The 19,464-nt window shown below is 34.6% G+C and overlaps 1 protein-coding gene across 3 annotated transcripts; it reads right to left on the bottom strand.

Moving 5' to 3' along the window:
- Positions 1-700: 700 nt before the first annotated feature.
- Positions 701-11,514, bottom strand: LOC127833961 (uncharacterized). 3 transcript variants are annotated; one of them, XR_008027699.1, is made up of 5 exons: positions 11,271-11,514; positions 10,571-10,633; positions 10,251-10,292; positions 8,887-9,690; positions 701-965 (listed from the first exon to the last, which is right to left on the bottom strand). XR_008027699.1 is itself a non-coding variant. In XM_052359478.1 (5 exons), exons 2-5 carry the CDS (start codon positions 2,912-2,914, stop codon positions 1,018-1,020), a joined length of 420 nt encoding a protein of 139 aa, XP_052215438.1. In that variant the 5' UTR covers positions 2,915-3,000; positions 4,062-4,172; the 3' UTR covers positions 988-1,017. The 3 variants fall into 3 exon arrangements, 2 of the variants coding, with proteins under 2 accessions (XP_052215438.1, XP_052215439.1); XM_052359478.1 differs by lacking the exons at positions 701-965; positions 8,887-9,690; positions 10,251-10,292; positions 10,571-10,633; positions 11,271-11,514 and adding exons at positions 988-1,259; positions 1,822-1,863; positions 2,142-2,204; positions 2,842-3,000; positions 4,062-4,172; XM_052359479.1 differs by lacking the exon at positions 701-965 and having other exon boundaries at positions 8,656-9,690.
- Positions 11,515-19,464: the final 7,950 nt, after the last annotated feature.

Genomic DNA, 19,464 nt, shown 5'->3' with positions numbered 1-19,464 from the left:
TTTTGAGCCGCTTTTGCTTTGCAGATCTGAACCTGTTGCTCTGCCACATCATAGAAAAAGTAAAAATAAAAAGAATTATTTGCTTATTATGCCCCCCTTTGAAGAAGAGGGGGTATATTGCTTTGCTCATGTCGGTCGGTCTGTCGGTCCGTCCACCAGGTGGTTGTCAGACGATAACTCAAGAACGCTTGGGCCTAGGATCATGAAACTTCATAGGTACATTGATCATGACTCGCAGATAACCCCTATTGATTTTAAGGTCACTAGGTAAAAGGTCAAGGTCACGGTGACCTGAAATAGTAAAATGGTTTCCGGATGATAACTCAAGAATGCTTAGGCCTAGGTTCATGAAACTTGATAGGTAGATTGATCATGACGCGTAGATGACCCCTATTGATTTTCAGGTCACACGGTCAAAGGTCAAGGTCACAGTGACCCGAAATAGTAAAATGGTTTCCGGATGATAACTCAAGAACGCTTAGGCCTAGGATCATGAAACTTGATAGGTAGATTGATCATGACTCGCAGATGACCCCAATTGATTTTCAGGTCACTAGGTCAAAGGTCAAGGTCACAATGACCCGAAATAGTAAAATGGTTTCCGGATGATAACTGAAGAACGCTTATTCCTAGGATCATGAAACTTAATAGGTAGATTGATCATGACTCGCAGATGACCCCTATTGATTTTCAGGTCACTAGGTCAAAGGTCAAGGTCACAATGACCCGAAATAGTAAAATGGTGTCCGGATGATAACTCAAGAACGCTTATTCCTAGGATCATGAAACTTCATAGGTAGATTGATCATGACAACATTCCTCAATTTCAATCGATTTAGTGGGCACAACTCTGGGGATCCTGCTGAAAATGAAAAAGGGGCATAAATCTAATACATTGCATGTCGGAGTTAAAGCACTTGGTCACATATTGACCCTAAACACATTTGTATGTTTCATTTGAATACCTGTAATAAAAGCACATATGCCAAACCTGTTTGGGTGAGTGGTATAGAATATCTACATGCTGTTTAAAACTTTGCCATTGTAGTATAATGTTTTTGCCTGTAAACATAAGGAATATTGTTCTTCATTTTTTATTTTTAAATGCAGCAATGTTTTTTCCATTTGGATTTTTTCAATTTCTACAGTTAATTTGTGTATTTCAAGATTCAACTTTTCAATGTCCTTTTCCATGTTTGCAGTAGTCAGCGTTGTTAATGTATTGCTGGACAATCTTTTGTCGGCCTTCTTTGTGAATGCTGAAAAATGGTTAAAACGTGTAATTTTGATAAACAGGCCTCGACACTAACAGTGTCCAGGGAACCAGAGACCCCCATGTTTTGGTGGAGACACCAGTTTTTCCCAGGATTTTGCTCTAATTTTAATAGGCAGGGTTCCCTGTGGACACCAATCTGTAGAAATTAGTGTCAAGCCCCGATAAATGGACTTTTTCTCATGTTATGACATTCAAATGTTTAAATCTTTACATATTGTATAATCTATTCATTAGTACTTAATGTTGACATATTTAATGCTAGTTATATTTCAAAGTATGCATGCTATTTCTTGCATACTAAATAGTAACATATTATACAGTGCTTGCTTTCTCAGATGGTATTGTCAATCTAGTTTTAAGAACTGGTATTCCATCAATGAATGTTTCATACTTTTAAAGTGTCCTCTTAATACCTGTTATTATAGACTACTATAGAGCTGTTATAGAGCAACCATAGTATTAGGTTTCAAATTGATGACCTTTTAAATGGTTAAAATTTGCTATGGACAACTTGAATTATATATTTAAACATATCCAAAACTTACCTTCTTTTCGCTTCACGCCTTTACTGACATTCCTTGTGGAATCTGAAATTACAACGAAAAATGAGACACTTTAAAAATCAAAATTAATTAACTCCAGTGATGTTTTCAATGCAATACAATGGACAACTAATGTTATTATACTATACTTTAGTTTATGTGTTATGATAGTCACAGCGTAAATTTTCAAACAAAATGTTTAAAGTTTATTTCTTTTGTTTTGTTTTGGTTTTAAATATGGGTAAATCTCTATTATATTGTATACTGTGTTCAATGTGATGTACACATATGGTTTGCATATATATGATAATCTATTTATATACCATTGTGTTCTTCACAGCTTGCTGTTATGGCACTCTCACTTCTTTGTAATGCATATGAAGAAGCTGCAAAAAAGACAGCAAAACTGTATTCAAACAGATAAGTTTGTAAAACACTTATGCACATACACTTATTCTCATTAATAATATTTGTACAGTTACAATTATGCATAGATTTGATGTATCTGTGACAACAGTAAAGGCAAAGTTTATTTAATTAATATTTCTATACTGGAGCACTTTATTTCCGATGTTTAAATTCATGAATTCAATGCATTAAATGAAAAACTTCAAAAAAAATGCAATATAAGTGTGAACAAGTCCCTTTAGCATAGGTTGACCATACTATTGCTAATTACTAGTATAGGGTTCGAGATGCAGAAGATGTTTAATTCTAATATACAAAAAAATAGATATGAAAATTCCCTAAGGTATTCAAAACGTTTCGAGTGACACTTTGAAATAAAGACCTTTTGCATTTTAGCTTTTGCATATAATGAGCAGAGAGACAATCGAGAATTCCACATTACTTCAACTTTGCAGCATATTAAACAGTTCAAAAGAGTTCAAGTTAACAAAGTTCATCTGGATAAATAATGCATTAAATAACAGGTGTTCCGGGCTAACAGTGTGTTCAAATTATACGTCTATGCATTGTCCCCAGACTACAGTTATCAGAGAGGTACTAATATCATAAACTTACGCATCACGGACGTCCTCATGGTGGTGGCGGCGGAGCCCGGCACAGCCATGCTCATCACACATGAGGTGTCCATGACCTCCAGGGAGTCCTCCCTTGTGATGTCCAGCGCATAGTGTATGTCCAGTCCACTAATTATATTTCCCGGGGCACTTGGCGCATCTGAGCATATGTAAATAGGACATAGGCGTGTGATTTTCGTTATAGGGGATTTACGATTTTTTTCTAAAGCGCATTACAAGGTGCAAAAGTAGTAACAGATAATGGTGTGAATTTTATTAACCAGGTTTTCCGAAGGAAAAAACTGGTTATTAGATTGGCGAATGCGGGCGGGCTGGCTGGCTGGCGGGCTGGCTGGCTGGCGGGCTGGCGGAATAAGCTTGTCCGGGCCATAACTATGTCGTTCATTGTCAGATTTTAAAATCATTTGGCACATTTGTTCACCATCATTGGACGGTGTGTCGCGCGAAATAATTACGTCGATATCTCCAAGGTCAAGGTCACACTTTGAGTTCAAAGGTCAAAAATGGCCATAAATGAGCTTGTCCGAGCCATAACTATGTCGTTCATCGTCAGATTTTAAAATCATATGGCACATTTGTTCACCATCATTGGACGGTGTGTCGCGCAAAATAATTACGTCGATATCTCCAAGGTAAAGGTCACACTTTGAGTTCAAAGGTCAAAAATGGCCATAAATGAGCTTGTCCTGGCCATAACTATGTCATTCATTGTGAGATTTTAAAATCATTTGGCACATTTGTTCACCATCATGGGACGGTGTGTCCCACGAAAGAATCACGTCAATATCTCCAATGTCAAGGTCGCTACGACTAAAAATAGATTTAAAAAAAAAAAAAAACTTACAAAGGGGGTTAATTTTTTTTGGTCATTTCAAAAGTTCAGTTTGAGTTTTCTCCCTTTATCAGATTTTTTTTTCACAATGAAAACCTGGTTTTGTGACAATTTTGTCCCTTGTTATTTTATTTAACACTCAAATATTACATTTTAATCATAAATTGGCATAAAATGAAGGTAATGAACTCTACCCACATTTTTTTAGTAACATAAAGAACTGTAATATACCAATTTTATTTCAATGATAATTCCCTATCGGTAACTGGAAGTCATAAAAGCAAATCACTGGAAGTCATAAAAGCAAATCATGGTCCATTTCTTAGGGAGCCTCATGAACAGCTGATTTCTTAACTCGAGTTACGTACCCTACTGCATCTTGGCTGTGATGGTACCATCACAAATGAGGGGCTTTGAATGGCCGATGATGTTGACGGCGGACACGCGGAACAGGTACTGGATGTTTTCGTGAAGGAACTGAACATCGATGGCAGTGTCCTGTAATTTGTCCAAATACATGGCTGATGACTGGGAATTCTTTAACAGAGAAGAAATAGCTACTTATTTCTAAAAAATGATGTAACCTAAATTCTAACATGTTTTGGTATAATAAAGTAGATGTTATGTTGTTTGAAGTCCATTTCTAAATCATTTGAAATGTTGATGAATCATTCCTGCCAACTTTCTATTTACTCTCAGAGGTTCAAGACAAGAAAACTTAAAATCAATCAACAGTGTTCATGTCTTAGATACAACAAAAGGAGAATAGCCATACAATTAATGTTATCCCCAATCCCTACACGCAAAGTGGATAGACAGGGAATCGAACTCACAATTCTCTTATTTGTAGTTTCGATATCTTCATAAGGACATGCTCACTATATGAAATAAACTATATAACTAAATACCAAACTTTAAGAATTAAAAAAACAACAACGATAAAATCTCTAGATGACCAGTGTTCAGCAGCTTGTGCAGGCACGAAGAACATCTTGCATGGCTGTTCTGTTGAGGAGACCAACTGTCTGTCATCTCCCTGGCTAGCATACTCAAATATCAATTGATGATCTGAAAATATGGATAGGATTTCCACACAAAGGTCATGCAGGATTTATAAAAAAGAAATGCAAGTGGGCCTTATACTAGTTTTTTACCAGGTGCGGAACAGACACTGAACATTTATATCAGCAGACAATCTGACAATGATATATTCTTCCAAACAATAGAAATGTCTATGAAACAGAAAGTTTGTATTACAGACTATAATACAACATATTGTCAACTGCAATACATTGTAAACAGCAAGAGATGTTTAACTGTTGCCAATATTGCCATGGAAAAATTCAAGCAAGTGGTTTCAGAGACAAAGTAAATTGTCGAGTGTGGTGACTGACAGTGGTCATATCAAAACATCATTTTGGCTTAGCTGAACTTTTGTTTCCTTTCATTGTAGGTTTGCTTTAATGTAGTTATTAAAATTTCTAACATGGACAATGATGGCTATTTGCATACAGATCTAAGGAGGCTATTCATAAATCACTGGCTCTTAATAAATGAAATGATATAAACATGTCTGTTTAAGGCATGACATGTATTTCTGGACTTGGGCATTTATTTTTGGTGGCCCAACATTTACGTAAAACTGGACAATACAGCAATAACCAGTCAATGTTGGTGGTTACCTTGTCATTCAACCAGGAGTCACCAGCAAGTGTTTCTAGATCTTCCTCAGCAACCCCTTCCCCGGCTATTGTCAGCATCTCCCCTTCTCTATGCTGATCCATTCCCAGTGGCATGGCAATGAAAGGTGGCATGTTCTCTACTGTTTCAATGACCTCCACAGGATTTTGTTGATTTATGTAGGCATGTATCAAGACTGTGCAAAGGAGCCAGCCTGCTTGGGTGAACTTTGCTGTCTTTGTCACTTCTGAATCTAATTCCTGAAGCAGGGCTTGCAGGAAATCGTCTATCATCTCTTTGTTTTCATCTGACACCTTTTAATGGCATTCAAAACAAGTATTTATATGGTTTAGGCCATAGTAGAGAGCTATAAAGCTATATAATGTGATTTCTATCACCTACAACTTATAATACAAATTATAGATTTGATATCAAGCAAGAAACAAAAACTGTCTATTATTTTCTAGTTTGATATTACATTTCTGCAAATTAAAGTCAATATTGTAACACCCACACGGACAATTTCTTGGTTTTATTAATTCAAAACCAGAAGTTATGACCATGGGTGTTTGTACTTTTATTAAGAGTAATTTAATGCAGATAGACAGATGTATATATAAAAGTTATAGATATACTTGTATATCCCGGCAAAAACCCGAGGGCTGGATGAACCATATTTCAGTTTGACTCTCGTTGAAGATTGATTTTATTAGAATTTGGGAGTGAAGGTGGGTGGAGAAGATTATAATATAGAGCATTTATGAACACACCTCATTAATGAAGGAGCTGACTGGACACACACTTAGCTTCTCTGTAAAATTGACAAGATTTTCACTGCCGACTCCTGTTTGAAGCTTGAAGCATTTTTCTGCCAGACTTTCAAAAACATCCAACTTAGAAAGTTCCTTAACGTTATCAAACAACACATCTGATGATTCCACGTATTTAGGGACACACCAGACTTCAAAATCTGTCCAGTCATTGTTTTAAATGTTGCTGCATTCCCTTTAATATTGTCTACCACATATGGTCCAGTGTTATGGTCCAGTGTAATTGTTTTGAAGATTGCATTTGGCTTTTCTAGCCGTCATCAAAGAATTGAACTTCAATACTCTAGCCCCAACATGTATTTGATTAAATTTTCTTTTTTGTTCTTGGCTTGAATAAAATCTTGTTGTTGCTTCTTTTTTGCTTTTGCGGTATTGTCCGAGACAACTTTTCCTGCTGTCTCTGATTGTTGCTTTCGCACACTGCATTGTTTTTCATTAAAGTCTGCGCCGGGCAATACACCGTTTATGTCCTTTTGAAAAAAAAAAATGCATATTATAAAACAATCCACAAAAAAGGAACAAATATTGTTCATAAAATGTTTGCTTTTGCTGATTAATATTATATTTGTGTAACAAAACTTACGAAAGGTAATAGGAGGTTTTTGTGTGACGTCACAATAGGGGTTTTCCGTTACTAAAAATAGATTGGCCGTCAACACTTGATCGCGGCCATTTACATCGTATAATAGTAAAGGTCGTTGAAAGACTAAATACTGACAATTTCACACAAACAAACTATCAATATACACATATTCTTTCTTAAAGTAAGACTTTAATAAATAATATTTAAAAAATAATAAAACATATCTTAATTTGATTATAATTATAAGTGGTGTGAATGCGAAAGTGTAATTTATCATCAGCGATCGAAATTAATTGTTAGAGGTGCATTGAATCAGTTATATAAAACAAAGCCCTAAAAAAGCGACAAACATTACGAGTTTAAATTTTCTTTTACATAGAATGAATTTTCGTTTCGTGTACATTGAATGAAAATATTAATAAGTTTAATTAGCATTCAAATGAAAAAAAACTGCATATTTGAAAATTGAACTGGAATGTACATGTATATTGAAAACTCTTTACTAGTGTTAATTAGCGATAAAAATAAAATTGTTATATCCCTACTATGATCAAACGTGTTTGCATGTTTTCATGATGATGTTTCGAACACTGCAGTAACGCACGATCTTTACGCGTTATAGCGGAGTTTACATTTGCATGTACCCCTTAAATACGTTAATTGTGTAGCAGTGAGTTTGTCAAATATTTTAAATGTATAGTTATTAAACACTTCATTGTTATGTTAAAACTGGCTAATATACATTATACATTTATAGTTCCTGTTGATCCATGTCGGAAATGTCTATTTGTTAAATATGTTCAAATATTTTATTAAAGCAACTATTAAGTATTTGGCTTAAATGACTGCTCAATAGGCCAAGAGATGACATGGAGGTATCATAAATTGTGGTAAATGACCAGACGCATGTGGTTAATGCAGGGTATAGGTCCCCAGGTTTATGACACCCTGTTTTCTTAGTAATTGCGTTGACAGTATTCGATCCTATCGAGATAATCGGTTGGTGATGAACAAAGGAGCAATTAAACACTGGGATAAAAATGCTCAAAACAAAGAGTGTCGAAATTGTTGTGGACAATTAAATAAAAAACAATTACATTTACATTACCTTAAGAGGATTGAATTATTCTGTAACAAGGTAAGTGTTTACTGACATATAGGTTCAAATCAGTTCGTGTTGATTAAATAAAATCAATTTGTCTGTTGTTTGTTTTCGTCCTTAGCCCTTATTAATTTTGTGTTCGTTCATTGAAATCAATTTATGCTGAAAGAATTTCAATTTCTGAGTATTTTGTTGTTCTTAAAAAGGGTCGCCAATATGTGTCAAGTAGAGATTATTATGGTAACCTCATCACGATGCAGTTCATCAAATGCAAAAAATAGCAAAATGGCTTCAGTGTTGACGGCCGAAATTTAAGCATGCGCAAACGTGACGTCATTATCGGAATCCCCGAAACCTCCTATAACTTAATAAATATGAACTGGGTTTTTTTTGGCACTGCATTTTGTGGGTACTGCTGTGAGCATATGCCTGCATTTCAGTTTTATTTAGACATGTGTCAGCATTTTCTTTAAATTCTGAATGAAAACCTTGTAAATGCTGGGAACAAAAAACATCTTTATAAATAAACTAAAACTCCACGAATCGAATGTGTTGCCTGGAGTCAACAATAAAACTGTTAATTAGTTTTTATGCCCCCTTTCGAAGAAAATATTATACAAATTTATTTTAAATGTCATGAAATTTCATACTATTACTACAAAAAACCCAGCTCAGGGAATACAAAATTGATCAGTTTCAATTAATCAAAGGCCATAAGGGAAGTGACCAAGTCGATCACGACAGAATGTACATGTAAAACATTGTAGTATGATGATAATAAACATTTATTTCTAAATTTCTTGAAATTCCATGCAAAAGTAACATAGCAACATCTCTTGACAGACAACATTCCTCAATTTCAATCGATTTAGTGGGCACAACTCTGGGGATCCTGCTGAAAATGAAAAAGGGCCATAAATCTAATACATTGCATGTCGGAGTTAAAGCACTTGGTCACATAATGACCCTAAACACATTTGTATGTTTCATTTGAATACCTGTAATAAAAGCACATGTAAATAGGTTCTTATTTTCCTCGGTATACAATATCTACATGCTGTTTAAAACTTTGCCATTGTAGTATAATGTTTTTGCCTGTAAACATAAGGAATATTGTTCTTCATTTTTATGCCCCCCTTCGAAGAAGAGGGAGTATATTGCTTTGTTCATGTCGGTATGTCGGTCTGTCTGTCTGTCGGTCGGTCGGTCCGTCCACCAGGTGGTTGTCAGACGATAACTCAAGAACGCTTGGGCCTAAGATCATGAAACTTTATAGGTACATTGATCATGACTCGCAGATGACCCCTATTGATTTTGAGGTCACTAGGTCAAAGGTCACAGGTGAAGGTCACAGTTACTGGAAATAGGCATTTTAAGGATTAAGCATGGTTCAAACAAGGGAAACAACTACCGTTTATGCATGTTCTTTTTGTTACAGCATTTGCCTCCCTTGTAATATATTTAAATTTTACCAAATGTTAGGCTAACTGCATTTTTGTAATGCATTGTATCAATAATAACCACCACCACCACCACCGTTGTTCACAGTGACAAAAAACGTATTCACACAATGGCTGCTACTACAACTTATAGCCCATATAGGGGGGCATGCATGTTTTGCAAACAGCCCTTGTTTATTTTTAAATGCAGCAGATATTTTTTATCCATTTGGATTTTTTCAATTTCTACAGTTAATTTGTGTATGTCAATATTCAACTTTTCAATGTCCTTTTCCATGTTTGCAGTAGTCAGCGTTGTTAATGTATTGCTGGACAATCTTTTGTCGGCCTTCTTTGTGAATGCTGAAAACAGGTTAAAACGTGTAATTTTGATAAACAGGCGTCGACACTAACAGTGTCCCGGGAACCAGAGACCCCCAAATTTTGGTGGAGACACCAGTTTTTCCCAGGATTTTGCTCTAATTTTAATAGGCAGGGTTCTCTGTGGACACCAATCTGTAGAAATTAGTGTCAAGCCCCGATAAATGGACTTTTTCTCATGTTATTACATTCAAATGTTTAAATCTTTACATATTGTATAATCTATTCATTAGTACTTAATGTTGACATATTTAATGCTAGTTATATTTCAAAGTATGCATGCTATTTCTTGCATACTAAATAGTAACATATTATACAGTGCTTGCTTTCTCAGATGGTATTGTCAATCTAGTTTTAAGAACTGGTATTCCATCAATGAAAGTTTCATACTTTTAAAGTGTCCTTAATACCTGTTATTATAGACTACTATAGAGCTGTTATAGAGCCGCCATAGTATTAAGTTTCAAATTGATGACCTTTTAAGTGGTTAAAATTTGCTATGGACAACTTGAATTATATATTTAAACATATCCAAAACTTACCTTCTTTTCGCTTCACGTCTTTACTGACATTCCTTGCGGAATCTGAAATTACAACGAAAAATGAGACACTTTAAAAATCAAAATTAATTAACTCCAGTGAAGTTTTCAATGCAATACAATGGACAACTAATGTTATTATACTATACTTTAGTTTATGTGTTATGATAGTCACAGCGTAAATTTTCAAACAAAATGTTTAAAGTTTATTTCTTTTGTTTTGTTTTGGTTTTAAATATGGGTAAATCTCTATTATATTGTATACTGTGTTCAATGTGATGTACACATATGGTTTGCATATATATGATAATCTATTTATTTACCATTGTGTTCTTCATAGCTTGCTGTTATGGCACTCTCACTTATTTGTAATGCATATGAAGAAGCTGCAAAAAAGACAGCAAAAATGTATTCAAACAGATCAGTTTGTAAAACACTTATGCACATACACTTATTCTCATTAATAATATTTGTACAATTACAATTATGCATAGATTTGATGTATCTGTGACAACAGTAAATGCAAAGTTTATTTAATTAATATATTTATACTGGAGCACTTTATTTCCGATGTTTAAATTTATGAATTCAAAGCATTAAATGAAAAACTTCAAAAAAATGCAATATAAGTGTGAACAAGTCCCTTTAACATAGGGTAACCATACTATTGCTAATTACTAGTATAGGGTTCGAGATGCAGAAGATGTTTAATTTTCGATATTAAAAAAAAGATATGAAAATTCCCTAAGGTATTCAAAGCGCTTCGAGTGACACACTTTGAAATAAACACCTTTTACATTTTAGCTTTTGTATTTAATGAGCAGAGAGACAATCGGGAATTCCACATTACTTCAACTTTGCAGCATATTAAACAGTTCAAAAGAGTTCAAGTAAACAAAGTTCATCTGGATAAATAATGCATTAAATAACAGGTGTTGCGGGCTAACAGTGTGTTCAAATTATACGTCTATGCATTGTCCCCAGACTACAGTTATCAGAGAGTTACTAATATCATAAACTTACGCATCACGGACGTCCTCATGGTGGTGGCGGCGGAGCCCGGCACAGCCATGCTCATCACACATGAGGTGTCCATGACCTCCAGGGAGTCCTCCCCCGTGATGTCCAGTGCAGAGTGTATGTCCAGTCCACTAATTATATTTCCCGGGGCACTTGGCGCATCTGAGCATATGTAAATAGGACATAGGCGTGTGATTTTCGTAATAGGGAATTTACGATTTTTTTCTAAAGCGCATTACAAGGTGCAAAAGTAGTAACAGATAGTAACAGAGATAACGTATGACCAAGTTTGGTGAAGATCATATGAAATCAACTTAAACTAGAGAGTGGACACTGAATACGGACCAACAGACAGACCGACAGACAAGCTCACTCCTATATACCCCCCTCAACTTTGTTTGTGGGGGTATAAAAAGTTGTTTTTTTTCACATCTTTATATCTGAATATACTTATTTTAATAATGTATTATGATAAAGCTCCTTAGAAAAATATCTGAAGAAAAGATTGCTGCTTTTCTGTCAAAAACTTCAGTATGGTAATCAATGAGATATGTCCCTGAAGCATAACATCTTAACATTAATAGGTATATTTTTTGAGTAACACAAACCTTACCTTTAATAATTTGTTTGCCAAATTTTTACCAACATGCCAGATGTCAAATGAGTGCTTTATTTTTGGTTTGTCTTTTCCTAAAGAAAGTTGCTTCAGGAAGATGTAATCTGGATACCGAATGAAATAATTAAAATAAATGTATAAAGGGAGTCTGCATGTATTATTTGTCTACATCTGTTGACTATTTCCTAAAATGATTTACCCAAATTATATATGGGGTGGTAAAGAAATAAAAACATGCACTATTTACTAACATTTTCCTATTGTAAATAATGGTTTATGAATGTCTATGCACATACATATGGTTACTATTTGCCATCAATTTTTAAATTTAATTAATAAATGTAAGTTGATGATTTTAAAATGATCCATTTTATGATATTTTAATGTGTACATTTTTATATTACATGTTTAAGATCCTACAATGTAATTAACAGAAAAATTCATTCCTTAACAACGCAACAACACTCATGTATGCAGCAATAGATGGATGGGCATCAGTCACTACCTCAGCTACTAGGACCCCTTTTCTGTCAAGGTTTTCCAACGTCCTCAGGAAACCTTCCTTCTCCATCTGAGTACTTGATTTGCCAGTCTCTCGTTTGTCAACTGTGACGACTGATATAATTTCCTTTGAAGCATTGTCCATGGCAAAGTACGAGCAGTACTGGGCAGAATGGCCTGGAGAGTCCATGCGTCCATCACCTAAAACAATGAAATTTAAGTTAAGCTAACTTTATTTAGAGTTAAATTTGTTTCAGGTGAATTTAAAGCAAAATATTACAACAAGCACACATAATAATCGAATGATTATGATGTGACGGTAGGAGCAAACATATATTTTGAGATTCATTTCAGTACTATTCAGAGAAATTACAAGTACTGTCAATGTAAATAATATTCAAACATGATGTTGAAATTGTTTTCAATCAATACAATTTTGTTTCATTTAAGTACCTTATATAAAACCATAGAATGTCTTTCAAAACTATGAGTAGAGTTCAATCTTACAGTTTCCATCTTGTGTTTATTGATCTTGTGTTGTATTTTAAGGAACCTAGACAACATGTTGTTGTTTTTTTCAAATTCACGTTCAGGTCTGAATATGGTTATAAGGAGTGTAATACTTGTAGTGCAAAATTTAAGGATTCTTCTGACCCGTCCATTAATAAATAAGTATCATCAGCAAATTGTGATATCTTGTTTTCTTCATTTTCAATTATTATACCCTGTATTTGATTACATTTCCTTATTTTAATCGCTAGTATTTCTGCACAAAGTATAAATATGTTGGCTGAAATAGGATCTCCCTTATGACATCCACGTCCTTTTATAAAAAAAATCTGACAGAAATTCGTTCAATTTGATTGCATTTTCTAATTATTTTACAAAAAGTGTGATCCAGTTCATTGGCCAAAAGTAAAAAAAAAACAAGAGCACTGCCTTGCGGGTGCAGACCGCTCATCTATTTTCTTTTCAAACGTGAATGGACTCGCAATTTCAATCACAAAGGAGGGAGGGGTGGAATGAAGAGGGGTGTATAGTGTGGGGGTGTTGACATTTATTACATTATCTTCCAAAAATGCGGTAAAAAAATGCAAAAAAAAATCGGGGTGGGGGGGGGGGTGGGGGGGGTGGGGGGGAGGGGATTCTTGGGTGCGATGGTTGGACGGTATTTCAAAAATAAAATAATAAAAATAAATATTTGTGTTTTTAACCGTTTCAAAAAAAATTGGGGGGGCGGGGGTGGGTGGAGGGGGGTATAGTGTGAGGGTGTGGTGGTCATTTGTGAGATGATCTTAAAAAAAATTAGGGGGGGGATTCGGGGGGGAGGGGGGTGGCACAAGAGATGGTTTGGGTGGAGTCTATTGTGGTATGTCAGGTAAGAGTAATTTTGTCGAAGTATCAATCAAATCTAATCATAAATAAAGAAGTTATGACAATTTTAGCAAAATTTAATAATTTGACCTTGAGAGTCAAGGTCATTCAAAGGTCAAGGTAAAATTCAACTTGCCGATACAGTAACATCATGATAGCATGAAAGTATTTGAAGTTTGAAAGCAATAACCTTGATAATATAGAAGTAAAGTGGATCGAAACACAAAATTTAACCATATATTCAAAGTTAAGTCAAAAAAGGGCCATAATTCCATAAAAATGACAACCAGAGTTATGCAACTTGTCCTTTTACTGTACCCTTATGATAGTTTGCGAGTGTTCCAAGTATGAAAGCAATATCTATGATACTGTAGGAATAAAGTGGACCTAAACACAAAACTTAACCAATTTTTCAATTTTCTAAGTATAAAAAGGGCACATAATTCTGTCAAAATGCCAGTCAGAGTTACATAACTTTGCCTGCACAGTCCTCTTATGATAGTTAGTAAGAGTTGCAAGTATGAAAGCAATACTTTGATACTTAAGGAATAAAATGGACCTAAACACAAAACTTAACCAAAATTTTCAATTTTCCAAGTATATAAAGGGCACATAATTCTGTCAAAATGCACGCCAGAGTTATCTAACTTTACCTGTCCAGTCCCCTCATGATAGTAAGTAAGTGTACCAAGTTTGAATGCAATAGCATTGATACTTTCTGAGGAAAGTGGACCTAAACGCAAAACTTAACCGGACGCCAACGCCGACGCCAAGGTGATGACAATAGCTCACAATTAAAAAAAAAAATAGATGAGCTAAAAAATCAAACACTTGTTTAATAAAATTGAATTATAAAGTATCGAATGCTTTTTCAAAATCAATTAGCATCAGTAAGCAATGGATTTGGTTGCATTCAGTATAGTTCATAATATCATATAATAATCGTGTATTATCCCTCATTAACCTGCCTTTAACGAAACCAGTTTTGTCAGTGTTTACTTATTTGTTCCAGACTGACTTAAGTCTGTTTGCTGTTGTTCCTAATGCTAGTTTATGTACAGGTTTTACAAGCGCATTGGTCTCCAATTTTGAAAAAGAAAATGTATTGGCTTTCCTTCTTTTGGAATACATGTTATAATTCCTTTTTTCTGAGTTATTGAAAGTGATCTTATATTAAATGAATAACTTTTTACTTCTTACCACAGACACCAATTTTTCGCCAAAACACTTAAAAGACATTTGCAGATAATCCATCAGAGCCTGAACTTTTGTCATTTTCATGTGTTTAAGGGTAACTGACACATCTTGTAAAGAGAGAAATCCCTCTAACAAGTCCGCCTCTGGATGAGTTAATTTGGGCAATTCATCATTTTTAAATTCGTATTTAAGATCATAATTGTTAGTGGGTTGTTCTGATTATAACAATTTACAAAAGTAGTTGGCCTCCTTAAGAAGGTTTTCATGTTCGTATATTAATGTTCCATCTTCTCTATGGATGCATGATACATTTGGAAGAAAATATTTTTTTCAAAATTACAAAACATCTTAGTAGGTTTTTCTCCATTATCAATTCAGTCTGAACGGGAACGTATAAAACAACCTTTCATAGTTTCCTGTCTGATCGTTTCTAGTTCATTCTTAAGTGTATGTAGTTGTTCTTTATTTTCTTCAGTCAGAGATTGCTCTAATATTTTAATTTTTGAAATTATTATACTTTCATTTGTTCTTCTTAATTTTGCTTTGTGACGTGAATAAGAAATTTTTTTGCCTCTTATCTCCATTAAAAGTGTTTCTGAGAAAAATTGATTTATGACATCTGTATTTGGCTGTCATCACTATCATTTAACATGTCTAGATTATATACAGGAACGCAATATTGCCGTTCAATGTCATCTATCAAGGTATTAATCACTTGCAAAAATTCTATATCAGATAGCAATGAGTTATTGAATTTTCATAAACCTTTACCATATATATTTTTTTCAAAACATAAAACTATGCCAATAATAGAATGATATGACCTGAAGCTTGTTTGTATTTGAGAATTTAGTAAATTTTCAATCATATCGTTTGTAATAAGGGATATTTTAGGACGACCCTGTTGCAATGGGTAAGTACGTTTCCAAGTGTATCCTTTTTTCTCACCATTAATATATCTGAAAGTGTCATTCAAATCCCTTTTTACTATTTCCACCATTAGCAAGTCTTTTGCTTTCCTATTACTATTTAAATTTTTATAGTTAACATAATTGTTGTGTATGTGGGTTTAAGACAACGCGAGAACACCGGTCTGTTTGATGGCTAGTTTAATACTACACAGATACAGCGATAGGCATGCAGCAATACAACATGGTAGGCGGGGTTTATCATGACTGACGTGATCATTATACATAACAATAATCTGACAGTCGGTCGAGCACTAAATTTAAGTCTCCACATATAATAAACATAGTATTGCCATTTTACCAAATCTATCAAACACACAAACGGGTTGTCTGTATTTGGGCCTTATAAGTTCAGTAATGTTCACTGTTTGGAACAGAAGCTAAGGTTAAGGGCTATCATATTTCCATTATCATCTTTTTCAACCGAATTAACCGTAATTAGTAATTTATTTTTGAATAAGATGGCAACACCCCTCGAGTTAGTTGTTCCAAAACTAATAAAATAATCCTCACCCTATTGTGAATATTTTTTTCATTTCAGTGCGTTTCATTGAACGTCATGTAAACAATAGATATCGGCATGAAGAGTTTTTATATAATTCATTACATCAAATCGTTTTCTACTATCATTTAACTCACGACAGTGCGTGATTCAGTCATTACAACGGATTACACAAAATGGTATCGGTGATTGACGTATCATAATAAATAATTCTACATTAAGTTGCATACGATTGCAGGCTGGACTCGAGATACTTTCATTCTGGTCGTGAACAGAGTGCCCCTGTTGCAGCATACACTGATGAAGATAAGGAGGTATGTGGGTCGGGCTGGGTTCGTTTCTTTGATGATCACGTTTAAACTTGTTTCCCCAAACCTATATTATACCATATCATATAAGCCGAAACGCGAGTACTAATTATCGTGCTTCATTTGTACAGAGTTAAATCACAATAGTTTATTCGTTGGTTTCGAGTCTTTTAGAAAACAAAGATCATATATAGGTACATCGTCACCCGAAGCAGCAATAACAACATCACTTTTTACTGAAGGAAAATAATTGCTTTCACGAATTTTGAATCTTACATAAACTGTTTATTCAAAAAGTATAACTAACACAATTTTGTTATATACACATGTATAAAAACATAATAACTTTATATGAATATATTTAAAATTGCAGATTTTTGCTACGGTTGTTATAACCACAGGTGGTTAGCGTGTGGCTATGATATTAATTAGTGAAAACATCAATTTGAATGATAAATAATCATATTATAACGAAAAATTAACTTTTAGGCTCATTCTATTTTAATTAAGGCAACCAAAGTCTGTAAGATGTAAAACGTGTTCATTCCATTTCTTTTTAGACAATCAATCAGTGTAGCCTGAATAAAGATTACATTTAATACATGGTCATGTAACCAAACGCAGCGTTGTAAAGAATGCTTTCATTTTATTTATCAAGAGGAAACCGAACTTTTTTAAGCGGAAAGCGCTTTCATTTCATTTCTGGTAAAGCAACCATACTCGGCGAAAAGCGCTTTCATTCTTTACACATGAGATTGAAAACCAAAATAAATTGAATAAATAACTATTTCGTTCTATTGCTTTTAAGGCAATTAAGTAAAATTAAAAGCGCTTTAAATCCATTGCCGTTATGGCAATTAAACACTGTGGGATGAATGACGCTTTCTTCTATGTCTCGAAGGTCGCCGTGGTGTAACGAATATGGTGTCCGCCTAGCGACCGGGAGGTCACGGGTTCGATCCCCATCGTGGGATCGTTCTTTAGATCTCCCCCAAAGACACCAAGTACTGGTTCTTGGCCCAGGAAACGGACTCGAGAGCATTTATATAAGCCTTAGGCTTTCAATGCAACCGAGCTAAAATAAATAGGTTTAAACTAAATTAAACTATGTCTTTTAGATAAAAAAGCTGAGAGAAATAAAACGAGCTTTCGTTATATTTCTAATAGAGAATCCAAACTCGATCAAGTAAAAAGCGTGTTCATTCTAACTTAATTAGGGAGTCAAAACTCGGTGAAATGAAGAATTCTTTGATTACATTTCTTTAAGGGCAGCCAAATTCTGTATGTTGAAGGGGCGCTTTCGTTAGTACAACCAACTCGTTAGAGTCTATTTCTTTTAACGCAACACAAATTTGTTTTGGGAAGAACGCTTGCAATCTATTTCGATTAAGGCAACACAAATTAGCATTTGAAAGAACGCTTACAATCTATATCCATTAAGGCAACACAAAGTAGTTTTGGGAAGAACGCTTACAATCTATTTTTATTAAAGCAACACAAATAAGCTTTGGGAAGACAATCTTTTTCTATTCAGGCAACACAAATTAGTTTTGGGAAGAACGCTCACAATCTATTTCTATTACGGCAACACAAATTAGTTTTTGGAAGAATGCTCACAATCTATTTCTATTACGGCAACACAAATTAGTTTTTGGAAGAACGCTCACAATCTATTTCTATTACGGCAACACAAATTAGTTTTGGGAAGAACGCTCACAATCTATTTCTATTACGGCAACACAAATTAGTTTTGGGAAGAACGCTTACAATCTATTTCTATTACGGCAACACAAATCAGTTTTGGGAAGAATGCTTACAATCTATTTCTATTACGGCAACACAAATCAGTTTTGGGAAGAACGCTTACAATCTATTTCGATTAAGGCAACCTTAATGAGAGGAGTGAAGAACGCGTTGATTCTATTTGTATCAAGGCAACCAAATTAGTCGAGAGCAGGAGTGTTTCAGTCTATTTATATTACTTCAACCAAATTGAGTTGAGTTAAGAATGCTTTTTTTTCTATTTCTATTCAAGTAACAAAACTGAGTTAAGTGAAGAACGCGTTCAAATTATTTATATTAAGGTAACAAACTTCGGTAAAGTGAAGAAGGCTTTCAATATATTTCTATTAAGGCATCCAAACTGCGTGGATTTAATAATGCATTTTGTAAATTCAACCAAACTGAGTGGAATGCTTTCGTTCTATTTGAATTACGGCAACCCAACTAAATTAACTGATGAACGCTTTCGATCCATCGGTATTTGTATTAAGGCAACTTAACTGAGTGGAGATTAGAATGCTGTCATTCTATTTCTAATAAGGCAATCAAACTGAGTAGAGTGAAGAACGTTTTCAATCTATTTATATTAAGACAACCAAACTGAATGTAATTAAGAGAGAGTTTGAGCAGGACCTGGTCGATGACAATGAGAGGTCGGTGTGTGACGGTTGCACGAGGGAGTACGGAGGGGTCGGCAACAAGGCAAAGCTCAAGAAGGCTACCTCTTTGTTGAAACAGAACCTGGAGTCAGAGCCCACGATCATCAGCGTGGAACATATGTCATTGAGTTCTAATAGCAGGGCGTCCATTGTCATAGGTGCATGAACTTCATCGTACCACGCAGAAGTGCAGATGTGCATGTATACAATCTGAGTTCCTATATTGTGACATAAAAAAAAATGTGTCAGCATGTAATTCACCTACGGAGAATATTTCGAAATATATAGAC

The sequence above is a fragment of the Dreissena polymorpha genome, chromosome 6 (assembly GCF_020536995.1).
Source record: "Dreissena polymorpha isolate Duluth1 chromosome 6, UMN_Dpol_1.0, whole genome shotgun sequence".
Classification (NCBI taxonomy): Eukaryota; Metazoa; Mollusca; class Bivalvia; order Myida; family Dreissenidae; genus Dreissena; species Dreissena polymorpha.
This window is presented reverse-complemented; position numbering and strand designations above follow the sequence as displayed.